Below are 21,212 nucleotides of genomic sequence, written 5' to 3'. Positions count from 1 at the left end.
GTTTTAGAGGTCTTTATTTGAGAAGGGACAAAGCTGGGTAAAGGCTGATGCCATGCAACAAGCAGCGTTTGGCTGGGAGACATCAGCATACTGTCGCATGTTATAAATGAAGTGGAGAAGACTGAACAAGCAGAGGATTTCTGGAAAAGCAGTTGAGAGATGTTTTGAAGGCAGGCATGTGGATATTGGGGAAGAAGTTGTGTTTGGAGGTTTGAGAGCAGGCCACCCATGTCTGGGCAGCTGGGCGGGGAGGTGTGTTGAGCTGGCGTGGCCCTGTGCAGGACAGAAAAGGTTCTTCACTCGCATGGATAGCTTGGACTGGGAGGGTTTGAGCAGGCAGGCAACAGAGCTGACTGTATTGTGATGGCAGCACCCGCAGCTGAAACTGTTCCTGTAGACAGCTGTAGTGAATCAGTTAGCATGTCACTGTGAGGGTTGTGGGACACGGTACTGAGAAGCCTGGGCAGGGTTTGTTGGCAGGACAGTCCTGGCCTTGTTCTGCTGTGAATAGTCTGGCCAGAGACCTGCCCTGCAGGGAAGACCCTCAGTCTCGGCTTTGGGTTTTAGAAGAACAAGCATTAAGCGGTGACAGCCAGGTGTTGTCTGTACTTCTCTTGCCTTCCGTTGGTTTCTCCCTTTCTTTTTTTTTTTTTCCTGCTTCTGATCTGCAGCAAATTGCCTTTGTGCCTGTTTCTTCTCCACTCCTTTCCTCATGCAAGAAGAAGAAGTTTGATTAATAGTGATGGAAGCCTTTGCATTGTAGGGTAGTGGAAGCGTTAAATCCAATCAGATGTAAAGAGTGAGAGGAGAACTCAGATTCTTTTCTGCTCGTGTTTGACCTGTGGAGCTTCCAGCATAGCAAATCATTGGCCTCAGGAAGGTTGTTTAAGAAGAACAAGCTATCAAACGGAAAACCATCATTCTTATCTTTTAATTGATCTATATTTATCCAGTTTTATACTGTGTGCATTGATAATAGCAAACCAACATCTCATTTTACTTGATAGTGTTTTCTTCTGTGTACTTCAGCTTCTCAAGTGGGGAGAGAGTGCAGTAACAGCACAGGTCACACCAGGCTGCTGAGCGCTCCTGCACAATAGATGGTGAAAGATGGGAAGAGTGAGGGTTGCAGAGCAGAAATAATAGCTTTGAAAAGTGACCTGCTTAAAGAAAATTTGCTTCCATGTGCCTGCATGCCTGTGTTCTCAGGGGTTTAACTCAGCCATCTCGCTCATCTTGCTGTGCTTGATATTGAGAGAGCTGTGGTGGCAAATGAGTTCAGTCCTTGCAAAAGTACACCTGTAGATTCAGCAGCCATTGCCCTGCAATATTTTAGGCTTAGCTTCGACTGTCAAACTTTAACCCTGTGGCATTTTGTCCTTGATGCCTCTTTTCAAGGATAATTTAGATAAGCCAGGTATTTGTTTTACCTCGTGTTGCCTCCTGTTTGAGTCACTGTCCTGTGCTTTCTGTCAAGAAGCGCAGAGCATTTTTTTCCGTCGGCTGTGCTGTGACACCCGTGATGTGCCCGTGCACAAAACACCAGGGCCCAAGGCACTTCAGGGCAGAAAGCTCAGTGCCAGAAGTCTGGAGGAGAACATTTAAAGAAAAGGCTAACTGTTCATAAGGGTGTGTGGCTTTAAACTCTCCATCCTGTACTCCCTAAACCCAGTGGGGAGAGGCATTTCTGCTGAACTTCAGAGCCAGGAGCGTGAGGGGATCTGAGCCAGTCCCACCTCAGACAGAATGCTGTAGAAGGAAATGGAAGAGAAAGTCTCTGAATTATTGTGGTCATTCATTTGGATAGGATTAAATCAGGCTTTGATATCCCTTTTATGTTAATGTACATTCAGAAACTTCAAACCTGCTTAATCTGTGGCTTTCTGCCTTTGTTTTGTTTCTTTTGCTCTTACTCACAAGTTTGTCACCCTCTAAAGAAGGCAAAAAATATGGCATAGGAAAGCAACTGACAAATTGCTTTTGTACTTCTTCATTATATTTCTTCACTTGTGGCTTCTTGGGTCATATGTTAGAACTTCAAGTTGTCTGTGACTTAATTTATATTTTCGGGGTGCTCAGCCCACCTCTTCAGAATCATAAATAAATACCGTGAAGGATATGATAGGCTTGGTGGTCTTCTATAAGATGCGCTGATAATTAATAGCTCCAGTTTGGCAGGCACTTCTGAGAGCAGCAGTGTTTGTGATAGCCTGACATTTCTTCAATTTTTCTTAATCCAAAGATTCATTGCATTCCAAGCGTAAAGCATGGCTTTGCACCACACGAAAAGAAAAGTTGTATTAATAATCTCAGGAATGTTTGGGGGTGATTTTCTAGTGGCTGCTGCATTGCTTCAGAGGTATTTTCTTTCCCTTGTTTAAACAATCAACTTTAAGGTTTCCAGACAGTTCATTCCAACTGATTGAACTTTCATATAAGCATGTAACTCTCCAGAGATCAAAAATTGCCTGAGGATATTTTTAATTTAATAAAGAGCCAAGCTGACTTCAGACTTATACAGACTGCATAAATCCAAAACTCCAGAATCTAATAAATCTAAACCCTTTTAATTAAAAGTGGAGATATCTTGATTTAAATAAAGTAGAATCAGAACACGTCTTTCCATCGTATTTTTGGGGAATTGCCATTTAGCCCCATGAAAAGCCATTTACAGTAAAATAGAGAAGAAAAGACTTCAGCCAGGGGTAGCCATGTTTTAATCTTCCAGATATCTTGCAAGAGATGCCCGTTCTTAGGAAATACGACATCCAACATGAGGACCTCTCCAGTGGGTATATTGCAAAAGTATAACATAATTGACACATTTTAATCAGTCAAATACAGTTAAGTTGCTGTAACTTATCAGAAAGGCTGTTAACACCCCAGAAGACAGGGTAGTAAATTTTGTTTTCTGTTCTTAGAAAATAATTTTCTCTTATAGTTTCTGAGATGTTTTCTTTCTTCTGCGTATTCTAAAAAATACCTTATTGGAGAACAACTTCAGCAACATTTAAAGAAATGCTGAATTATGTTATGTAGCAGGGATGATTTTGTCCCTCTCAAAGTAATTTTTTCTTTTGACAACGACAGTCCCAGTCATTAATTTTAAATCATGAGGTCATACAGTTAATTAACACAGGAGTTCATAGTGGGTGGTGTTTTTTTTTAGGAACTTTTTTTAATTCCCACATCCATGAAATCTTTTGTCTCCCACCTCTGAAGTATGTGGTCAATGCTGATCCTGTCAACCAGGCTAGGGTATAAGTGAATACCAGAACAGGCCTATAGCAAACTGTGAGAGTTGGCTTCAAGCTGTCCCTCTCAGCCTTCATCCCTCAAGGAAAAACTGGTGACTCAGAATTTGGAGCAAGAATCTTCTTGCATGTTATGTGCTTGCATGTTTTTTTTGTGTGTGTGGTAAGGATTTTGAATTATTTTTTTTTTCTGAGTAAGAATTGCAGATTAAAAGTCTTCAAACAATTAAGAATATGTCTTTTCTATGTCCTAGCAGTTTTGTTAATGGTGTCTCTTCTTGTTTCAGAATGATAAATATGAACAGTAGTTTACTGCAACAAGTAATAGAAAGAAAACGTGAAGTACTGTGCATCTTGAGAGAGAAGATAGTAACAACTCAAAAGTGCACGATAGCTGAACATATCCAGACAGAAGAAAAAATCAGTGGTCTGCTGGGATGCAGTACAAAAACCGTAAAGGTAAAAGATACTAAAAGATCTGTATGGAATAGAATAATTGTCTAGTTAAACCTGCAGTTTATCTGTGAAGAAACTCTGATTTCTCTGTGCCAAATAGACTTCAGAGTATTTTTCATTTTTCCTTACCATGTTAAACTCTCAATTGTAAGAAATCACTGCGTTACTTCATTGTGAAACTTCAGAAATACAAACTGCCTTTCCTGTTGCTGCACTGGCAAAAGGTGTCATCTTTTAGTGTGAGCCTGGAATGGGATTTCAATCAATATTGTAGCATTATGATTCAGTTCCTCGAGATTCCTGCCTACAGCAGACCATAAACCACCAATTCAGTGAAAGTTGAAGAGCAGAAAGCATTTGATGAGGCAAATTCAGTTGAAAAGCCAATCATTTATCAAAAATGTTTGCAGTGAGTTTTAATGCTTCTTGAGAAGCTGCTTGTTTTCTATCATGGGAGTAGAGATTAACTGCGTAGTGAGGACATCTGAAAAATTGCTAGTGAATTGAGAGGGAATTACCAAAGTCAAAACATGTGCTCATCCTGCATAATTTTTTTCAAAGCTTCAGATGAATCACTTTTGTGTACAGGGAGTCTCCAGTGGCAGACACCTGGAGTTCAACAACCATCTCTGCAAGTGCCATTGTCCTGGTACCAGTCCCCAGTTGGGCAAAAAGGGTGTCAGGATAGAAGAGGGTAGGGCAGGATACTGAAGTGGGTGCCACTTTTGTAGCAACAGAGTTTCTGATTCACATGGCAAAAGCTGCACCTGAAGGTCAACTTTGTATTTGAACAGGGTAGCTGAGAGTTTGGGAGCTGCTCTCGGCACTTCAGTGCTTTTACCTCACTGCTCGTTTTGTGCTTCTTTCAGATGTTAGATATTAGATGTGCTTTAGTTAGACATAATAGAGTAAAGTATGTTCTTTCTCTGTGTTTTTTTTTTTTCCCTTACTCAATTTTGTGTTTAAGCTACACAACAGTTAAATCGAATAAACAGTGAATAAATGTCTCCTAGGTTTCAGTGAGTGACAGTGTAAGTACGGCGAAGGATTCTAGTGTGATCCTTGAGATTCCTTCTGCAACCACCATTGCCTATGGTGTGATTGAACTCTTCATAAAGTGCAATGGCCAGTTTGGTAAGTATAAAGCTCATTTTCTGTGACACACCATTCAGATGTGAAAAGAATTGTTGTGCAATGGTTTTTCATTCCCCTCCATCAACAAAGGTGTTGATGTCGTATAGTCTCTATTGCCTTGATAGTTATTTGTGTTGTGAAATGTAGCACTTCTGAGGTAGTAATGCTTTTTCATCTGTTTGCATAAGTTATAGGCTCATAGAATAATTGAGGTTTCAGGAGTCCACAGGAGGTCATCTGACCCCAGGCAGGGCCAATTTTCAAAGTCTGATCCAAGTTCAATGTTAGATCAACTTGTTTGTAATCCGTGTCTGTTCAAGTTTGGAATGTCTCCAGAGATGGAGATTCCATAACACCTCTGGGCAGCCTGTTCTTATGCTTGACCACTATCACGATGATTTTTTTTTTCTCCTTAATCTTTAATGGGATTTTTCCTTTGTTTAAGTTCTCTCTTGCCTGTTCATCCTGTCATCGTACAGAACAGCCTGGCTCTTCCTGCTGCAGGTAGCCATAAGGTCCTCCCTTAGCTGTATTTTCTTGAGGCTGAACAAACCCATTCTCTGAGCCTCTTCTCATACATGACATTCTCCAGCCCGCAGCAGTCTTGGTGGCTCTTTGCCTTCTACTGGCCATTCTCCCAAATGCCAAAATGAAGAATGACTTTCATCAATCTCCTACTACAATCTCCTAGTTCTTGCTAGTACAGCTCTGTACGCAACGAACCTCAAGCAGCAAGAGCACTCAGGTGATCCTCATGAATCTGTTGTCCAGGTCTTTTTCTGCAATTTTACTTCTACCTAGCGACCCTTGGCCTGTGCTGTTCTCTTCACTGTACATATTAGCAGGGACAGTGAACTGGATCCAAATGTACAGTCAACTAGGGATGTTTAGGCCGCAGCTATGCTAAGAAAAGAATTACTCATAGAGCATAGGACTAGAATTTAAACTCTTTTGTCTCATTTACACTTTCTTGTATAGATTTTTCTCTGAATAGTTGCAGAAATGTCCTTACTGTGTTTTCTGGCTGTGGCTTTGCTTTATTTCAGGTCAAATACTTTCAGATGTCAATTTTGAAAATACATTGAAATGGGCTTGGGGAGGAGAAAAGGTAGTAACTCTCCTCTGCAATATCACCTGTTTTTTCTTTCTTCCCTGTCCTCAGATAAACTCCCTAACTTAAAGAAGGTTTCAGGGGATGTTATGCAAGAATGCAGGGAAATCAGATGGGCTGCGTAGGGCTGGAAGTCAGAAAAGAGTGATGTAGAAAGAAACAAGATACAATTGAAGTACATTTGGGATTTGAACCCAGGATGTGCTTGATTTGGCTAAGAAATACAGAAAATAATCTCCATCATTCTCTGTCAATTGACTTCTGATATTAAGGAAGCATACAGGTTCAGGAAAACACATAAATACCACATAACCTGAAAAAAAAATAAATCTAAAATGTGAACACACTTCACATATATAGTGAACACAGAGATACACTAGAGGGCATTGACTTCATGGTCGTAATAGAACTGTAATTCAGGGAAATCAGGTGCAATTAAAGCTATTTGACTGTGTAGGCGTGTAGCTGATAGCCTGCTTACATGATTTCTAGATGGAAATTCCTATGTCTTGCTAGCTGATAATAAACACATGGTTGTTGTTAATGTTCTGTATTGTTCTGCTCTTTTTTCATTTGTTTTTCTACTTCTTTTCATATTTCTTGTCACGTCTTTTAAGCTTCAGAAACAACATGACTTGTTTCATGTTTAGTCTCAAACAATGCATGTCTTGCCTCCTTTTTTCAATTTGTACTATCTTCCTTTAACTCAGTGCCATTGACAAGGTTAAGTGGAGGAAATAGCATCAAAGTTAAGGACTTTCCAGCAAGAATAAGTACGGTGGAGCCTAGCTTTCAACTTCTTAATGTCTGAGCAATGGTAGATGTCTGTTTATGGAAGTAAAAATAGCCTTTGAAGTTAAAGCTGGAGACTAATGTAGTCCTTTCTCATAGGACTGAAAGTGGCCAATAGCAGGTGTAACATAACAGGATTCTCGACACAGATAATTATGGAATAAGGTGCATGTACATTTTCTTGTTCCTTTTTCTTTGCTGCTGGCAGTCAGAGCTAGAGTTGCTCGGTAAGGAGGAACGGTACATAAACCTTCTCAAAAATGTCCTGGCTAATGTGACTGCACATAAAGTCGGGTCTTATTTCAATTTCTTTACCACATTTTCCTATAATCATTCTGTGAGTATGTGATTTCTACAGGCTAATTTTCCACTACATGTAAAAGCTGTTCCCATTAAAGGCTTTGTAGTTTTACCTCTCTTCATTTCACTGCAAATCCCCTCGTTCCTTTATAAAACAGGATGCATACAGTAGCACTGGGCTGACCTGCTTTGTTCTGTTCACTGCATGTGTGACATGCTTCCTCCTAAACACCTATAAATTAAACAGCCCTCATCTTTACAGTGTCTCAGTGCAAAGGAATATCGTTGTCTCTGACCGTTTCTGATTGTTTTTATTGATCATTTACGTATTTCTTCCATTTTTGTTAATGTTTCTGAGTAACTGACAGGATCTGACTGCGCTAGTGGAGGTTTGTCATGGATGAATGTAAGAGAATTCAATAGAAAAAATACTACAGGAGTTTGTATGTTCTTTCATTCATTTATTTTCCCTTCTAAGAGCCTGATAAAATTAATCTTACAGGAGATGTTAACAGTTCTGTAAATGCAGAACTTTTCAGAGTCCTACATTTTCCTCTGAGCTGAGTCCTGTTACGAGCTTTCACAGCAGGGTCTGTATACTTCTCTCATGATGCTGTGTATTGATTTCCCTTATAATCATCACTCTGCCTTTGGAGGGCAGGTAGTTTATTAGCACTATCTTCCCCCTTCGGGATTCATGTGAAAGCCTTGTCATTATCCACGAAAGTTACGCGAGCATGGTGGCATAGTGGTGCCTTTGCTGCTGTCCTGAGTTGTGTTGCTTTAGGAAGTTCTTTAATTTGGGCTAATCGCTTTCTGCTCCTCTGTAGCTTGCTCTTCTCTCTGAAGGGTTATGCAGGCATAAAGGTCTCTTTCTTTCTCTGTGGCAGAGATTTCTTTGTCTGCTCTCCCTTTGAAAAAGCTTTTTGCTGATGGAGTGCTCTCCATGCTTTCTCATCTGCTTTGAATGTCCTTAATTTGGTGAGACAGACTGTAACAACTGCAGGAAGGTTATATTTAGGTTTTGTGCCTGGTACATGTGAGTACTGTTCTTGATTAGTTATATTTTTTCCCCTTTGCTGTCAGGTATTACTTTAAAATTGGCTTTCTCTTGTTAGCCTGCCTGTGTTCTTCTGCTTAGACCTGCTGCAGAGTGCCAGAGATACAGTTTCAAGTCTTGTGTTTGAGTTGCTAACAGGTGATCCAAATAATGCATAGGACTTTGATTATATTGTGCCCCAAAAATGCAGAAAATCTGACACACGAGCACGGTAGTGGATGCTCCAGGTTTCTCAGCATATCTCTTAAAAGGCTTGCTGTGAGCCCTATAGAGGTCCGATAGCTTCATGAAGCTGGGGGAAGGGAGAACAAATCAGTGCGGACATAAGCAGTTCTCTTGCGGAAAAGTAGACCAGGGCTTGTGGTTTAAACAGAACGTATTAAAGATGAACCAGAAGGGGCAATCCAGACACGGTGTGTTATTTTGCTTATTTTTCTGTTTGTGTAAAACTAAGGAACAATTTAGTACCTGGGAAGGTGGAACTTTCTGCTCTGAGCCTTTTTCTCAATCGGGACAGGACACCTTTGTGGCTGCTCCCGTCCCCACCACTTCCCATTGCCATGACAACTCCTCACCCCCCAAATGACTTCTCACCCCCACGTCTCCCTCGGGGACCCACCACCCACAGCCGCTCCCCGTCAGGAGCAGACATCCCCAAACCAATTCATGGCGGGGGCAGCGGGAGAGGGCTGCGTTCAGCCCCCGCTGCCGAGCGATGCAGGAAGAAGTGCAGGCAGAGGCTTTGCAGGGTGGAAGAGTGGTAATTTATTATTCCTGGGGTAATCGTGGCTGCCACCCCCAGCCCGGCCCCAGGTGAGGCCCGGGCCGCCTGCTCAGGCGGGGGGCCCGGCCTGCCGGCCCGCGTGCTCCCCGGCCCCCGGCTCCTCCTGCCGCACCCTGTGCAGCCAGGACGTGTCCCCGACGTCGGCGTCCTGCGGGGAGCGTGGCAGTCTGCGCCCGACCTGTCCCGCGTGCCAGGAGAAGCTCCTCTCAAGTCCACGTTCAGTGGAGCGGCTGCGCGCCCTGCGCCGGGGCGACACGCTGCGGGAGCGGTAGTTCGAGGGGCTCCTCTGCCGCTGCTGCTGCTGCTGCCGCCGCCCCAGCCGCGCGTTGCGCTGGAATCTTCCGCGGGGTCTTCGGGCCAGGCGAACAACTGCAACGATGTGCCCACGGCACAGCGGGCAGGTGTCTCTTTGCGCAGCCCACAGCTGGATGCACTCCAGGCAGAAGGAGTGCCTGCAGGGGTCGATGCGGGCTGCGCTGGACAGCGGGCCCAGGCAGATGGGGCACGGCTCGTCCCCGGGGGCCTCCTCGCGCTGCTCCTGCTGTGGCTGCCGGCTCATATTGCCTGCGGCCACCGCAACGTGGAGCTGGTCGTCCTCTGGGGAAGGCTGCCTTGGTGCGGGGCGCTCAGCAGCAGCCCGGGGTCTTCAGCACCTCGACGCCTCGTGGGTCGCCTGCAGCACCTCCCTCGCCTTGTGTGTCGCTGGCTGGATCTCGACACCTCGCAGGACACCAGCAGGACGACTGCAGAAAGAACCAGAAAGAAAATCTTCTAGCAGCAAGAAGACATTAGCTCTCTGGGTTCAACCAATTGTCTGCGGGTAGTACAGCAGCAGCTGTTCTGTGTACGGATTGCAAACATGGCCGTTAGAATGGCAAATCGGCCTGTGGTAGCTCCTTCTTGGCAGGGCCACGCTTAGGCCAGATGAGGCCCATGCACGTCTGTAGGTGTGAGAGCATTACCGAAGGGCCTCGATGGCTCGCGTGCAACAAGAATGGCTTCGCGTGTGCCTTGCGCAACACCTCCGCCTGTCTCTCTCTCCTTCCAGCCGTAGCACCTCGAACTCTCGAGCTCCACCAGCTGGACTGGCCGCAGGCGCCCCGTGCAGGGCATTTATAGGCAGCCGGCTTCTGTGAGGCCAGAGGTGACATCAGCAGGCTCTGGGGGTGTCCCTGAGGGCAGCACTGACAGAGGGCATCTGACTGAAGCAAGTCAATGCTGTTGTGAGAATGGTGCCCAAAGTAGAGCTTAAAACAATTAAGTTGGCTGAGTTTGTAAAAGATCAAAAGTGCTGAACCAGTTAAACAATGATTGAGCACGTGCAAATGGAAAGAAGTACAAGATGAGAAAAACTATGAGCCTTCTTCAGAAAGTCCCCAAAGTGTGACCACTAGAGGTTACTGCGCCTGCGACAGCAGGAGGGACAATAGGATAATTAGGTCTGAGAAACCAATAAGGCCTGTCCTGTGAACTGCAGGAACATGGATATCACCGTACCATTAATAAGTAGTCTTTGTCTTGCTTAGATGTCCATGTTGGGTGGAATTATCCCCTCTATGCCCTGCGCTGTCAATAAAGAATTCCTGCTTTCTAATTCTCCCAAACGGGTCTTGTAAAGTTACACTGCTTTTTGCGTTCCACCATTGATAAGGACACAACAAGAAGCTGAGGAACAACTTATCACCTGGGAAGGTGGAAATTGGCCAGAGACAGTGGGAACGTGCATAAGCAACGTGGTGTTGTTTAGAGAAAATGAGGAACATCGCCACCTCTTGGCTGTCTCAGGATGACAGAAATGAGCAGCGCCACACTGGCTACTTGAAGTGGTGACGTCCTATGCCATCTTGGGTGTCAGTGGTCTAAAAAGGGCCTGTTTTTAACCCAGGAGGAAGCTCCCACAGGGCTTGGGGATGGAAGGGACCTCCGGAGGTCATCTGTTCCAGCTCCCCTGCTCAGGCTAGTCCACCTAGAGCTGTATGGCTGCTGGGCACCGCTGACAAGAGCCTGGCTCCGTCTTCTTTGCATCCTCCCTCTGGAGATGTTCAGACACTGCTATGATCCCGCCGAGCCTTCTCTCCGCCAGGATGACTGCACGGTGTTGCACAGCGCAATCACTCGCTACCCACCGAGTGATGATGCCCACAGACCCCGCGCGGTGGCAGCCACGCTGCGGACAACCCGCTCAGTCCCAGCCTTCAGCACAACCCCACAGGGCATGGGACATGGCTCTGGCCAGTTTGGGGCAGCTGTCCTGGCTGCGTCCCCTCCCAGCTCCTCGTGCACCTGCAGCCTCCTCGCTGGTTGTGCGGTGTGGGCAGCCAGAACATCCTTGACTCTGTGTGAGCAGTGCTCTGCAACAACTAAAAGATTGGTGTGCTATCAGCATCACTGTCTTACGAAATCCAGAAGCCAGCTCTGTAGCAGCTGCAGGGAAGGCAATGAACTCTGTCCCAGCTGAAACCAGGACAGCCTCGTGCACCTCCCAGCATTCTTCTACCATCTCCTCAAAAGCATCCCCGAGTGCGCGTTTTACAGAATCCTGCTTCTGACAACACTGAAGTTCATGCCGTGCCCTTCCAAAGGGCTGAGCCCTGCAGGAACAGGCCCAGCCTGTGAATGCAGAGAGATGGCAAGTGGGAGTCGGTAGGACGCTGCAATATCCCAGGGCACAGAGGCTTTCTTTGCTGAAAAGTTCTCTTTATTACAGATGGCCACAACCCCCCACTAGGCAATATGCTGTGATTCCAGGCAGGCATGGAGAGAGGTGTTGGGCTAATTTAGGAAAGCCATCTCAGAAGAGACCGAACCCAGGAGTGGGCCCCAAGGAATCAAAAACAAAGTGTCACTGCAAAGACGTGAGGCTCCCATCACAGAGTTCGGAGTCAGCCACGTACCCCCAGCAAAGGTTCAATGGGTTTCATGTCATGTAGGCAAGAACAATTTGTGCAGCACGGGAAGCTCTGAGGGAGAGAGGCGCTCCATTTTGGGTCGAAAAGGAGTCCTATTTCTACTGAGAGAGACAGAAGAGGGCATAGCACACCTCCTTAGAGCAGCCAAAAGCCGCTGCTAACTTCTGTGTTTCACCTGAGACAGCCGACAGACACCGCTGCTTCCTAGGCTCTGAGGATGGCACCCTTCCCAGAGCTGTTCCTCCTCCTGAGACAGCCCGGTGCTCTTGTAGTTCCCTGCCTTTGCCCTTGGTGGTACCTGGTGGTACCTGCAGGCAGCCTCTGCTTCTTAGGTACCCATAGGCTGCACTTGCAGGAGGCCAGCAGCGCCTTCCAGGAATGCTGCGGGATGCCAGGCCCGGTTCCGCAGCTGGCAGGCATTCTCTGCTGGCAGACTTTCCAGAGACCTTTGCTGTCAGCCCTTTTGCCATTCAGGCCAGGTCACCTTTGTGGCTGCTCCTGTCCCCACCACTTCCCATTGCCATGACAACTCCTCACCCCCCAAATGACTTCTCACCCCCACGTCTCCCTCGGGGACCCACCACCCACAGCCGCTCCCCGTCAGGAGCAGACATCCCCAAACCAATTCATGGCGGGGGCAGCGGGAGAGGGCTGCGTTCAGCCCCCGCTGCCGAGCGATGCAGGAAGAAGTGCAGGCAGAGGCTTTGCAGGGTGGAAGAGTGGTAATTTATTATTCCTGGGGTAATCGTGGCTGCCACCCCCAGCCCGGCCCCAGGTGAGGCCCGGGCCGCCTGCTCAGGCGGGGGGCCCGGCCTGCCGGCCCGCGTGCTCCCCGGCCCCCGGCTCCTCCTGCCGCACCCTGTGCAGCCAGGACGTGTCCCCGACGTCGGCGTCCTGCGGGGAGCGTGGCAGTCTGCGCCCGACCTGTCCCGCGTGCCAGGAGAAGCTCCTCTCAAGTCCACGTTCAGTGGAGCGGCTGCGCGCCCTGCGCCGGGGCGACACGCTGCGGGAGCGGTAGTTCGAGGGGCTCCTCTGCCGCTGCTGCTGCTGCTGCCGCCGCCCCAGCCGCGCGTTGCGCTGGAATCTTCCGCGGGGTCTTCGGGCCAGGCGAACAACTGCAACGATGTGCCCACGGCACAGCGGGCAGGTGTCTCTTTGCGCAGCCCACAGCTGGATGCACTCCAGGCAGAAGGAGTGCCTGCAGGGGTCGATGCGGGCTGCGCTGGACAGCGGGCCCAGGCAGATGGGGCACGGCTCGTCCCCGGGGGCCTCCTCGCGCTGCTCCTGCTGTGGCTGCCGGCTCATATTGCCTGCGGCCACCGCAACGTGGAGCTGGTCGTCCTCTGGGGAAGGCTGCCTTGGTGCGGGGCGCTCAGCAGCAGCCCGGGGTCTTCAGCACCTCGACGCCTCGTGGGTCGCCTGCAGCACCTCCCTCGCCTCGTGTGTCGCTGGCTGGATCTCGACACCTCGCAGGACACCAGCAGGACGACTGCAGAAAGAACCAGAAAGAAAATCTTCTAGCAGCAAGAAGACATTAGCTCTCTGGGTTCAACCAATTGTCTGCGGGTAGTACAGCAGCAGCTGTTCTGTGTACGGATTGCAAACGTGGCCGTTAGAATGGCAAATCTGCCTGTGATAGCTCCTTCTTGGCAGGGCCACGCTTAGGCCAGATGAGGCCCATGCACGTCTGTAGGTGTGAGAGCATTACCGAAGGGCCTCGATGGCTCGCGTGCAACAAGAATGGCTTCGCGTGTGCCTTGCGCAACACCTCCGCCCTTCTCTCTCTCCTTCCAGCTGTAGCACCTCGAACTCTCAAGCTCCACCAGCTGGACTGGACGCAGGCACCCCGTGCAGGGCATTTATAGGCAGCCGCCTTCTGTGAGGCCAGAGGTGACATCAGCAGGCTCTTGGGAGGGCAGCACTGACAGAGGGAGGTCACCTGACCAAAGGAAGTCAATGCTGTTGTAAGATGGCTGCTCCATGCTGACAGAAGCCAAGCATGGAGACATGTATCAGGCAAATTGATAAAAGCCATCTCAGAAGAGACCGAATGCAGTAGTGCGCAAAGAGTGGGACATAATTTAGCAAGATTATATGATCACTTCCAATACGTGAGACTCCCACTAAAACACTGCTGCCCGTAGGGACGCCCCCAGAGCCTGCTGATGTCACCTCTGGCCTCACAGAAGGCAGCTGCCTATAAATGCCCTGCACGGGGCGCCTGCGGCCAGTCCAGCTGGTGGAGCTCGAGAGTTCGAGGTGCTACGGCTGGAAGGAGAGAGAGACGGGCGGAGGTGTTGCGCAAGGCACACGCGAAGCCATTCTTGTTGCACGCGAGCCATCGAGGCCCTTCGGTAATGCTCTCACACCTACAGACGTGCATGGGCCTCATCTGGCCTAAGCGTGGCCCTGCCAAGAAGGAGCTACCACAGGCCGATTTGCCATTCTAGCGGCCATGTTTGCAATCCGTACACAGAACAGCTGCTGCTGTACTACCCGCAGACAATTGGTTGAACCCAGAGAGCTAATGTCTTCTTGCTGCTAGAAGATTTTCTTTCTGGTTCTTTCTGCAGTCGTCCTGCTGGTGTCCTGCGAGGTGTCGAGATCCAGCCAGCGACACACAAGGCGAGGGAGGTGCTGCAGGCGACCCACGAGGCGTCGAGGTGCTGAAGACCCCGGGCTGCTGCTGAGCGCCCCGCACCAAGGCAGCCTTCCCCAGAGGACGACCAGCTCCACGTTGCGGTGGCCGCAGGCAATATGAGCCGGCAGCCACAGCAGGAGCAGCGCGAGGAGGCCCCCGGGGACGAGCCGTGCCCCATCTGCCTGGGCCCGCTGTCCAGCGCAGCCCGCATCGACCCCTGCAGGCACTCCTTCTGCCTGGAGTGCATCCAGCTGTGGGCTGCGCAAAGAGACACCTGCCCGCTGTGCCGTGGGCACATCGTTGCAGTTGTTCGCCTGGCCCGAAGACCCCGCGGAAGATTCCAGCGCAACGCGCGGCTGGGGCGGCGGCAGCAGCAGCAGCAGCGGCAGAGGAGCCCCTCGAACTACCGCTCCCGCAGCGTGTCGCCCCGGCGCAGGGCGCGCAGCCGCTCCACTGAACGTGGACTTGAGAGGAGCTTCTCCTGGCACGCGGGACAGGTCGGGCGCAGACTGCCACGCTCCCCGCAGGACGCCGACGTCGGGGACACGTCCTGGCTGCACAGGGTGCGGCAGGAGGAGCCGGGGGCCGGGGAGCACGCGGGCCGGCAGGCCGGGCCCCCCGCCTGAGCAGGCGGCCCGGGCCTCACCTGGGGCCGGGCTGGGGGTGGCAGCCACGATTACCCCAGGAATAATAAATTACCACTCTTCCACCCTGCAAAGCCTCTGCCTGCACTTCTTCCTGCATCGCTCGGCAGCGGGGGCTGAACGCAGCCCTCTCCCGCTGCCCCCGCCATGAATTGGTTTGGGGATGTCTGCTCCTGACGGGGAGCGGCTGTGGGTGGTGGGTCCCCGAGGGAGACGTGGGGGTGAGAAGTCATTTGGGGGGTGAGGAGTTGTCATGGCAATGGGAAGTGGTGGGGACAGGAGCAGCCACAAAGTTTTATACTGCTCAATTGTTTTATTGGCCTCGTGTGATAAGAAGACTCTGCTCTATCTCCAAAGTCCAGGCTGAAGAAGGAATAGGGAGTCCAAAGTAGCTCTTAATACAATTAAGTTGGCCGAATTTGCAAAAGATCAATAGTGCTGAACCAGTTAAATAGTGACTGAGCATGTGCAAATGGAAAGAAGTACAAGATGACGAAAACTATGAGCCTTCTTCAGAAAGTCCCCAAAGTGTGACCACCAGAGGTTACTGCGCCTGCAATAGTAGGAGGGACAATACAATAATTAGGTCTGAGAAACCATTAGCATAAGTCCTGTCCTTTCCTGTGAACTGCAGGAACATGGATATCACCGTACCATAAATAAGTAGTCTTTGTCTTGCTTAGATGTCCATGTTGGGTGGAATTATCCCCCCTATGCCCTGCACTGTTAATAAAGAATTCCTGCTTTCTATTTCTCCCAAATGGGTCTTGCAAAGTTACACTGCTTTTTGCATTCCACCATTGATAAGGACACAACAAGAAGCTGAGGAACAACTTATCACCTGGGAAGGTGGAAATTGGCCAGAGACAGTGGGAACATGCGTGACAAACCTGGTGTTGTTTAGAAACAATCAGGAAGTCATGCTGTGGATGGGCTGAGCTCCCTGCGGCTGGGCGAGACACTCTGGGGCCGGTATCTGGCAGGGCACCTCTGCTCTTGCACAGCAACCCCTAGAAGAGCTACAGGCTGGGAGAGAAAAACCTGGGAGTATTGGTTGATAGTCAGCTGAATATGAGCCAGCAGTGTGCTCAGGTGGCCAAGAAGGCCAGCAACATCCTGGCTAGTATAAGAAGCAGTGTGGCCAGCAGGGCTAGGGAGGTGATCGTCCCCCTGTACTCGGCTCTGGTGAGGCCGCACCTCGAGTACTGTGTTCAGTTTTGGGCCCCTCGCTACAAGAAGGACATCGAGGTGCTTGAGCAAGTCCAGAGAAGGGTGACGAAGCTGGTGAGGGGTCTGAAGAATAAGTCCTGTGAGGGGCAGCTGAGGAGCTGAGGTTGTTTAGCCTGGATAAGAGGAGCCTCAGGTGTGACCTTTTCACACTCTACAGGTGCCTTAAAGGAGGCTGTAGTGAGATGGGGGTTGGTCTGTTCTCCCATGTGCGTGGTGACAGGACAAGGGGGAATGGGCTAAAGTTGCTCCAGTGGATGTTTAGGTTGGATATTAGAAGAACTTCTTTACTGAAAGGGTTGTGAGGCATTGGAATGGGCTGCCCAGGGAAGTGGTTCAGTCACCATCTCCAGAAGTATTTAAAAGATGTTTAGATGCGGAGCTTAGTGATATGGTTTAGTGGTGCACTTGTTAGTGTTAGGCTAGAGGTTGGACTAGACGGTCTTGGAGGTCTCTTCCAACCTAGATGATTCTGTGATTTTCTCCGTGAAGTCTTTGCAAAAAAGACAGTATATGGAAAAGTCAGTGAACATGATTGGGTGCAGTCCCAATTGGGTAGAGACCCTGAAAAGCCCACTATTATTCACTCATCTGGAGAACCTGAGTATGGACTTGTGGCTTGAGTCAGAGACAGGTGTCTGTCGATGCCATGACCAGAAGAAGCTCTGTGAGGGACGCTCAGGGGTTTTTATCAATCTCAGAAAGTGCTTTCATGTGTCTCCATTTTCAGTGGATTCTGTTGTTCCTGTTGCAATGCACCTCCTAACTGGTAGAAAATACAACAAAACAACAAACTCATGTCTGCATCTCCTGTATGCAGCATTCAGGTTTGCAGTGTCTGGGGGAAGTTTTCAGTTTTCATGTTACTTGGTAGCTCTGTTAATTAAACTCATGGAAGCTGGTGGCACATTCTGTAGCCGGTAGCTGCAGCACAGACCTGTGTTGGTGCACACCGCATCAGACATGAAGGCTGCAGTAATAGTATACAGATAGCAACTGTTGGTATTATCTTCATCTAGAAGAGATGAGGTAGGAAGAAATCACATGTGAGAACACTAGATAATGTAAGCTAGCATCTCATTCAGTAACTGCTTGTATATTTCATGTTTTTTTTCAATTGTATTTCTAATTACAGAGTTCTGTCTGCTGGATGAACAACAAGGAGGTTTTGAAAGAGAAATCACAGAAGGCTCAACTTATCCCCACTCAGCACCGTTCAGAGATGCTTTGTTTCTGTATCAGCCAGATGCTGTTGATAATGGGATGTACTCTGGGGCTAGGAACCTCGTTCCCAGTGATGCTTCTTTAAGTGTATTGAAACAAGGTATTACCAGAAATGCTTTATGTGATTACATTACAGAGAGTTAAGCAACAAGATAGAAGGAAATAATCTGGTGTGATAGTACATAAGAAATTGTTGGTTCATTTTCATAGCTCTTATCAGGAATTCCTGGGAGAATGCACTGAAAGAATAGAAAGATTTACTTCTGCAATGGGTACGTGCAGAGGACTGTTCCCTAGGAACATACTGAATCCCTTTGCCATTAATATGATCTTAAAATATAACAGAACTGACATAAAAACCTATTACTCTGGGTAAGCTGTGTAAAATTAGTGATGATTTATGCATTCATACAGAAAGGGTCACTGAATGTTCTCGGTAAAGCTCCTTAGTTAAAGGTTATTTTAAGTCTCAAAAGCTACAGAGGCATACCCCGCTCCTCTTCCACTTACCCTCATTATTCTCTGAGAAGCTTGAGAGAGATGCTTGGTAGCAGCTAAGGCTGATGAAATTAAAATATGACTTAAGCGGAAGTTTGCAAATTGGTATAGTGGGCCAGGCACAACTTGCTTTTTATAGGGATGAAGGAGGGGCAGGATTATCACAAGAGAAATGAGAAAGGGGAAAACAAATCATGGCCTCGGAACACACTTTACTTTTCATCAGTTCTGGGTAGGGTTCTTACAGCTGTTTCTGGTGATGAACATTACTTTTGTTATCTCTAAATTTCACCCCTTTTTCATGGCTGTTCAGTAGACTAACTGTGACCGAAACAGATATCTGTTGTCCTGAAATAAGTTCTCTGATTATCTAATGTAGTCGTGTCTGAGAGGAATGACTATCTCTGTGTGTAGATTTAAAAAGCAAAACAAAACTTTTTTTTGTGAAAGAATAAGCCGCTGTATCAGTTTTTGGTTTAGCTTGACATATCTTTGTGCCTTTTTTGCTTAAAAGACTTTTAATTAAAGGTTTTCTTTAATTAAAGGTTCCATTTAATTAACGTGCACTTGCTTAGAGAAAAAATAAAGGATTTTTTTTCTCCTAAAGCAATTTAAAGTAGGTTTCCTGTTCTGTTATTTGGACAGTCATACCATTGCATCAGATACCCTCAAAAAAATCTGCCTGTGGGTGAGCTTTTTTTTTTGTAAAGTAACTTGTAGATATAAAAGGCATCTTTAAAAGAGAATATATCACTGGAGTGACATAAAGGGAAGTGTCTTTGCTCCTCTTAAAACAAGGCTAAGAAAGTTTGAATGCCTGTATTTTTTTGGAATGTGGAAAAATATGTTCCAACCTTCCAGTTGACATCACTGACTTGAAAACTTACTTTCTTTTACATAAATGGCAATTTGATGTCATAAAATTCTTTGTTGTAGTGTCGTAACCGAATTGTGGAAAAAAATGCAGTGATCTCTCATCTGCTTCTGTTATTTATGCTGTAATGAATTCGGTGTTTGAATCAAAAAAAATACATTTGTCATGAAGTGCAATAGGTATTTTTAGGTTAGGGCTGAAAGGGTGTAATTCTTGGATCTGTTTGATAAAATACGAGGACCTTGACAATTTATCGTCACAACAGGACCTTCTGATTGTGTGTGTACTCACACCAATGTCTTGGTAATTCATATTAACCCTCAGATTTAAAAAATTGGGTTATGAGCAGAACACTTAATTCTGCCGTATAAATGAACGTCCTCTGGAGATGACCATCCAGGCAAGACACTTAGCATATGGTTAATTCAGCAAACATTAAAATACCGACTTCTAAATACTGAAAATACTGAATGCTGAACATTGATCCTTAGTGGTGGTATTTTTGTATTTCAGTATTTTCACTGATGTTTCAGTGATCCATTAGGGAAATGCATTCGGATGTGTTCCAGCCTTTCATTATGACTCACGCTGATGGAAATGGGGATGTCAAGATGCAGTGATACACCAGCTTAAGAAATGCACAGCAAAAATGCTAACTGTTCTTACTGGCATTTGTGTAGCACTGCTTACTTTTACTTTTTACTGCTTTCTTGGAAAAGATCTATCATGGTTGAAGGCTCAGTTCCAGCCCTTTGCAAAGCTCCCAGAAGAAAAGCAAAGAGCTTTATATAAAAGCCTGTGTGAACTCCTGCTCCGTGAAGAAATGGTAACTGCCTTGGAGGATGTGGTAAGATAAAGAAACTTCTGCTTGCTTCCTAAAAGTAATTTCTGAGTAGAGCTAGCACTAGCTTTTGCTCAAACTTCTGTGTTTCAAGAAGTTTTACTTTTTCTTTTGCTTCCAGTTAGATGATATCTGCACAGGAGACAAGCCAGATCTGAAGGAGCTAAAACCTGCACAACAGCAAGACCTGGTTGACTTCTTGCAGCTCTTAGGGTGCAGTAATGAGGTATTGTTGCAGAACAGTCAGCTTCAGGATGAGGAATTGGTCTCAGCTGCTCACCTCCTCATCAGTGCTCTCTCTGGTATGTTGTGCATGAAGAGAAAAGCCTTTTATTATGATTTTTTTCCCCTTTTAAATGCTCCCTCAGTGTAAAACATTTATGGCTCTTTTTGTTGAGCAGTTGGTGAGTTTACTGAGTGTAATACGTTCCGTTCCTTTTTCTGCGATTTGTATACTCTGCTAGCCATTCCTGGCTATGAACTAAAGTCAGCCCTTGATCTCTGACAGATTTTGCTTGTAAATACACTTTCCCCCAAGATAGCTCTACTCCAATTTCTGCTGAATGTGGCCATTTCCAGTTTGACAAGCTAATTTCTGTTCTTGATGCTTGCCAGAGTTCTTCTTGCCTAAATGCTGAGAATTACAAATTGGGTGTTGTCTTCTCTGGAGCAGCATATATTGTTGAGGTCCAAACTATATTTAGCAAAAATAAATTTAATGTAGAGACACTGCAATTAGAGGGTTGTTTTGCTGCTACTGAAAAAGCAGATAAAACCCAAATGTCAAACAAATGCCATCCTCACAATCTAGTTGGCCCCACAGTGTTAATTAAAAGTCACCTGCAAAATCCGAGATAGAGGAGAAAAAGCCAGGAAAGAGTCTATCTCATACATAAAGTTTCCTGACATTAAGATAACGAAGGGAAGGCAGGTGTGGTATTAGGGAGACATGGCATTGTGCAGCAAATGTCACTGTGCATCCACGTGTGAGCAGTACCCAGGTAGGGAAGCTTAACTCATTTGCAGACACACAAAAGAAATGGAAAACAGAGGCCAGCTGATGTGATAATACTTGTCAGATGCTATTAACAGCGGGGTGCAGTTAATTGAGTGTGTTGCATTATCACCTGGCTTCAGACATGATGGCTACTGCTAACGTCCAGGCGGAACTGTAGCTGGATTGAGAATCAAAAGCTGTTTCCTGCCTGTTGCTTCTATTAGAAATTACAGCCTTGGAGTTACAGAGTTTAAGGGCAGGGCAGGGATCATTTATTCCCTCTCCCTGCCCCCAGCTCTGTCTTTCCTCTCAAATTGAGGTTTTGCTGAAGTCAGCATCTCATACAGATTTTGAGAACGGTGGGTCTTGTTTTGTTCAAGGCCTAAATCATTCAGCTAGCCTGCAGGCTCAGGCTGAAACAGTGGGGAGGTGCCTGGGGAGGAGAAGAGAACACTGGGGAGGAGAT

General features: G+C 47.3%; 1 protein-coding gene across 2 annotated transcripts in view; it reads left to right on the top strand.

Moving 5' to 3' along the window:
* GSDME (gasdermin E) overlaps nt 1-21,212 on the top strand; it is a 32,213-nt gene that overhangs the window by 8,006 nt on the left and 2,995 nt on the right. For both annotated transcript variants that reach the window (XM_082755288.1, XM_082755287.1), the window contains 5 exons: nt 3,542-3,713; nt 4,724-4,844; nt 17,448-17,636; nt 19,628-19,755; nt 19,871-20,051. In XM_082755288.1, the coding sequence (XP_082611414.1) occupies nt 3,542-3,713; nt 4,724-4,844; nt 17,448-17,636; nt 19,628-19,755; nt 19,871-20,051 (791 nt within the window). The remainder of the gene's footprint in view (nt 1-3,541; nt 3,714-4,723; nt 4,845-17,447; nt 17,637-19,627; nt 19,756-19,870; nt 20,052-21,212) is intronic.

This window comes from Aythya marila, assembly GCF_965140915.1.
Source record: "Aythya marila genome assembly, chromosome: 2".
In the NCBI taxonomy this organism is placed as follows: domain Eukaryota; kingdom Metazoa; phylum Chordata; class Aves; order Anseriformes; family Anatidae; genus Aythya; species Aythya marila.
The sequence above is the reverse complement of the archived record's forward strand: the minus strand, read 5'-3'. Positions and strand labels throughout refer to the sequence as shown.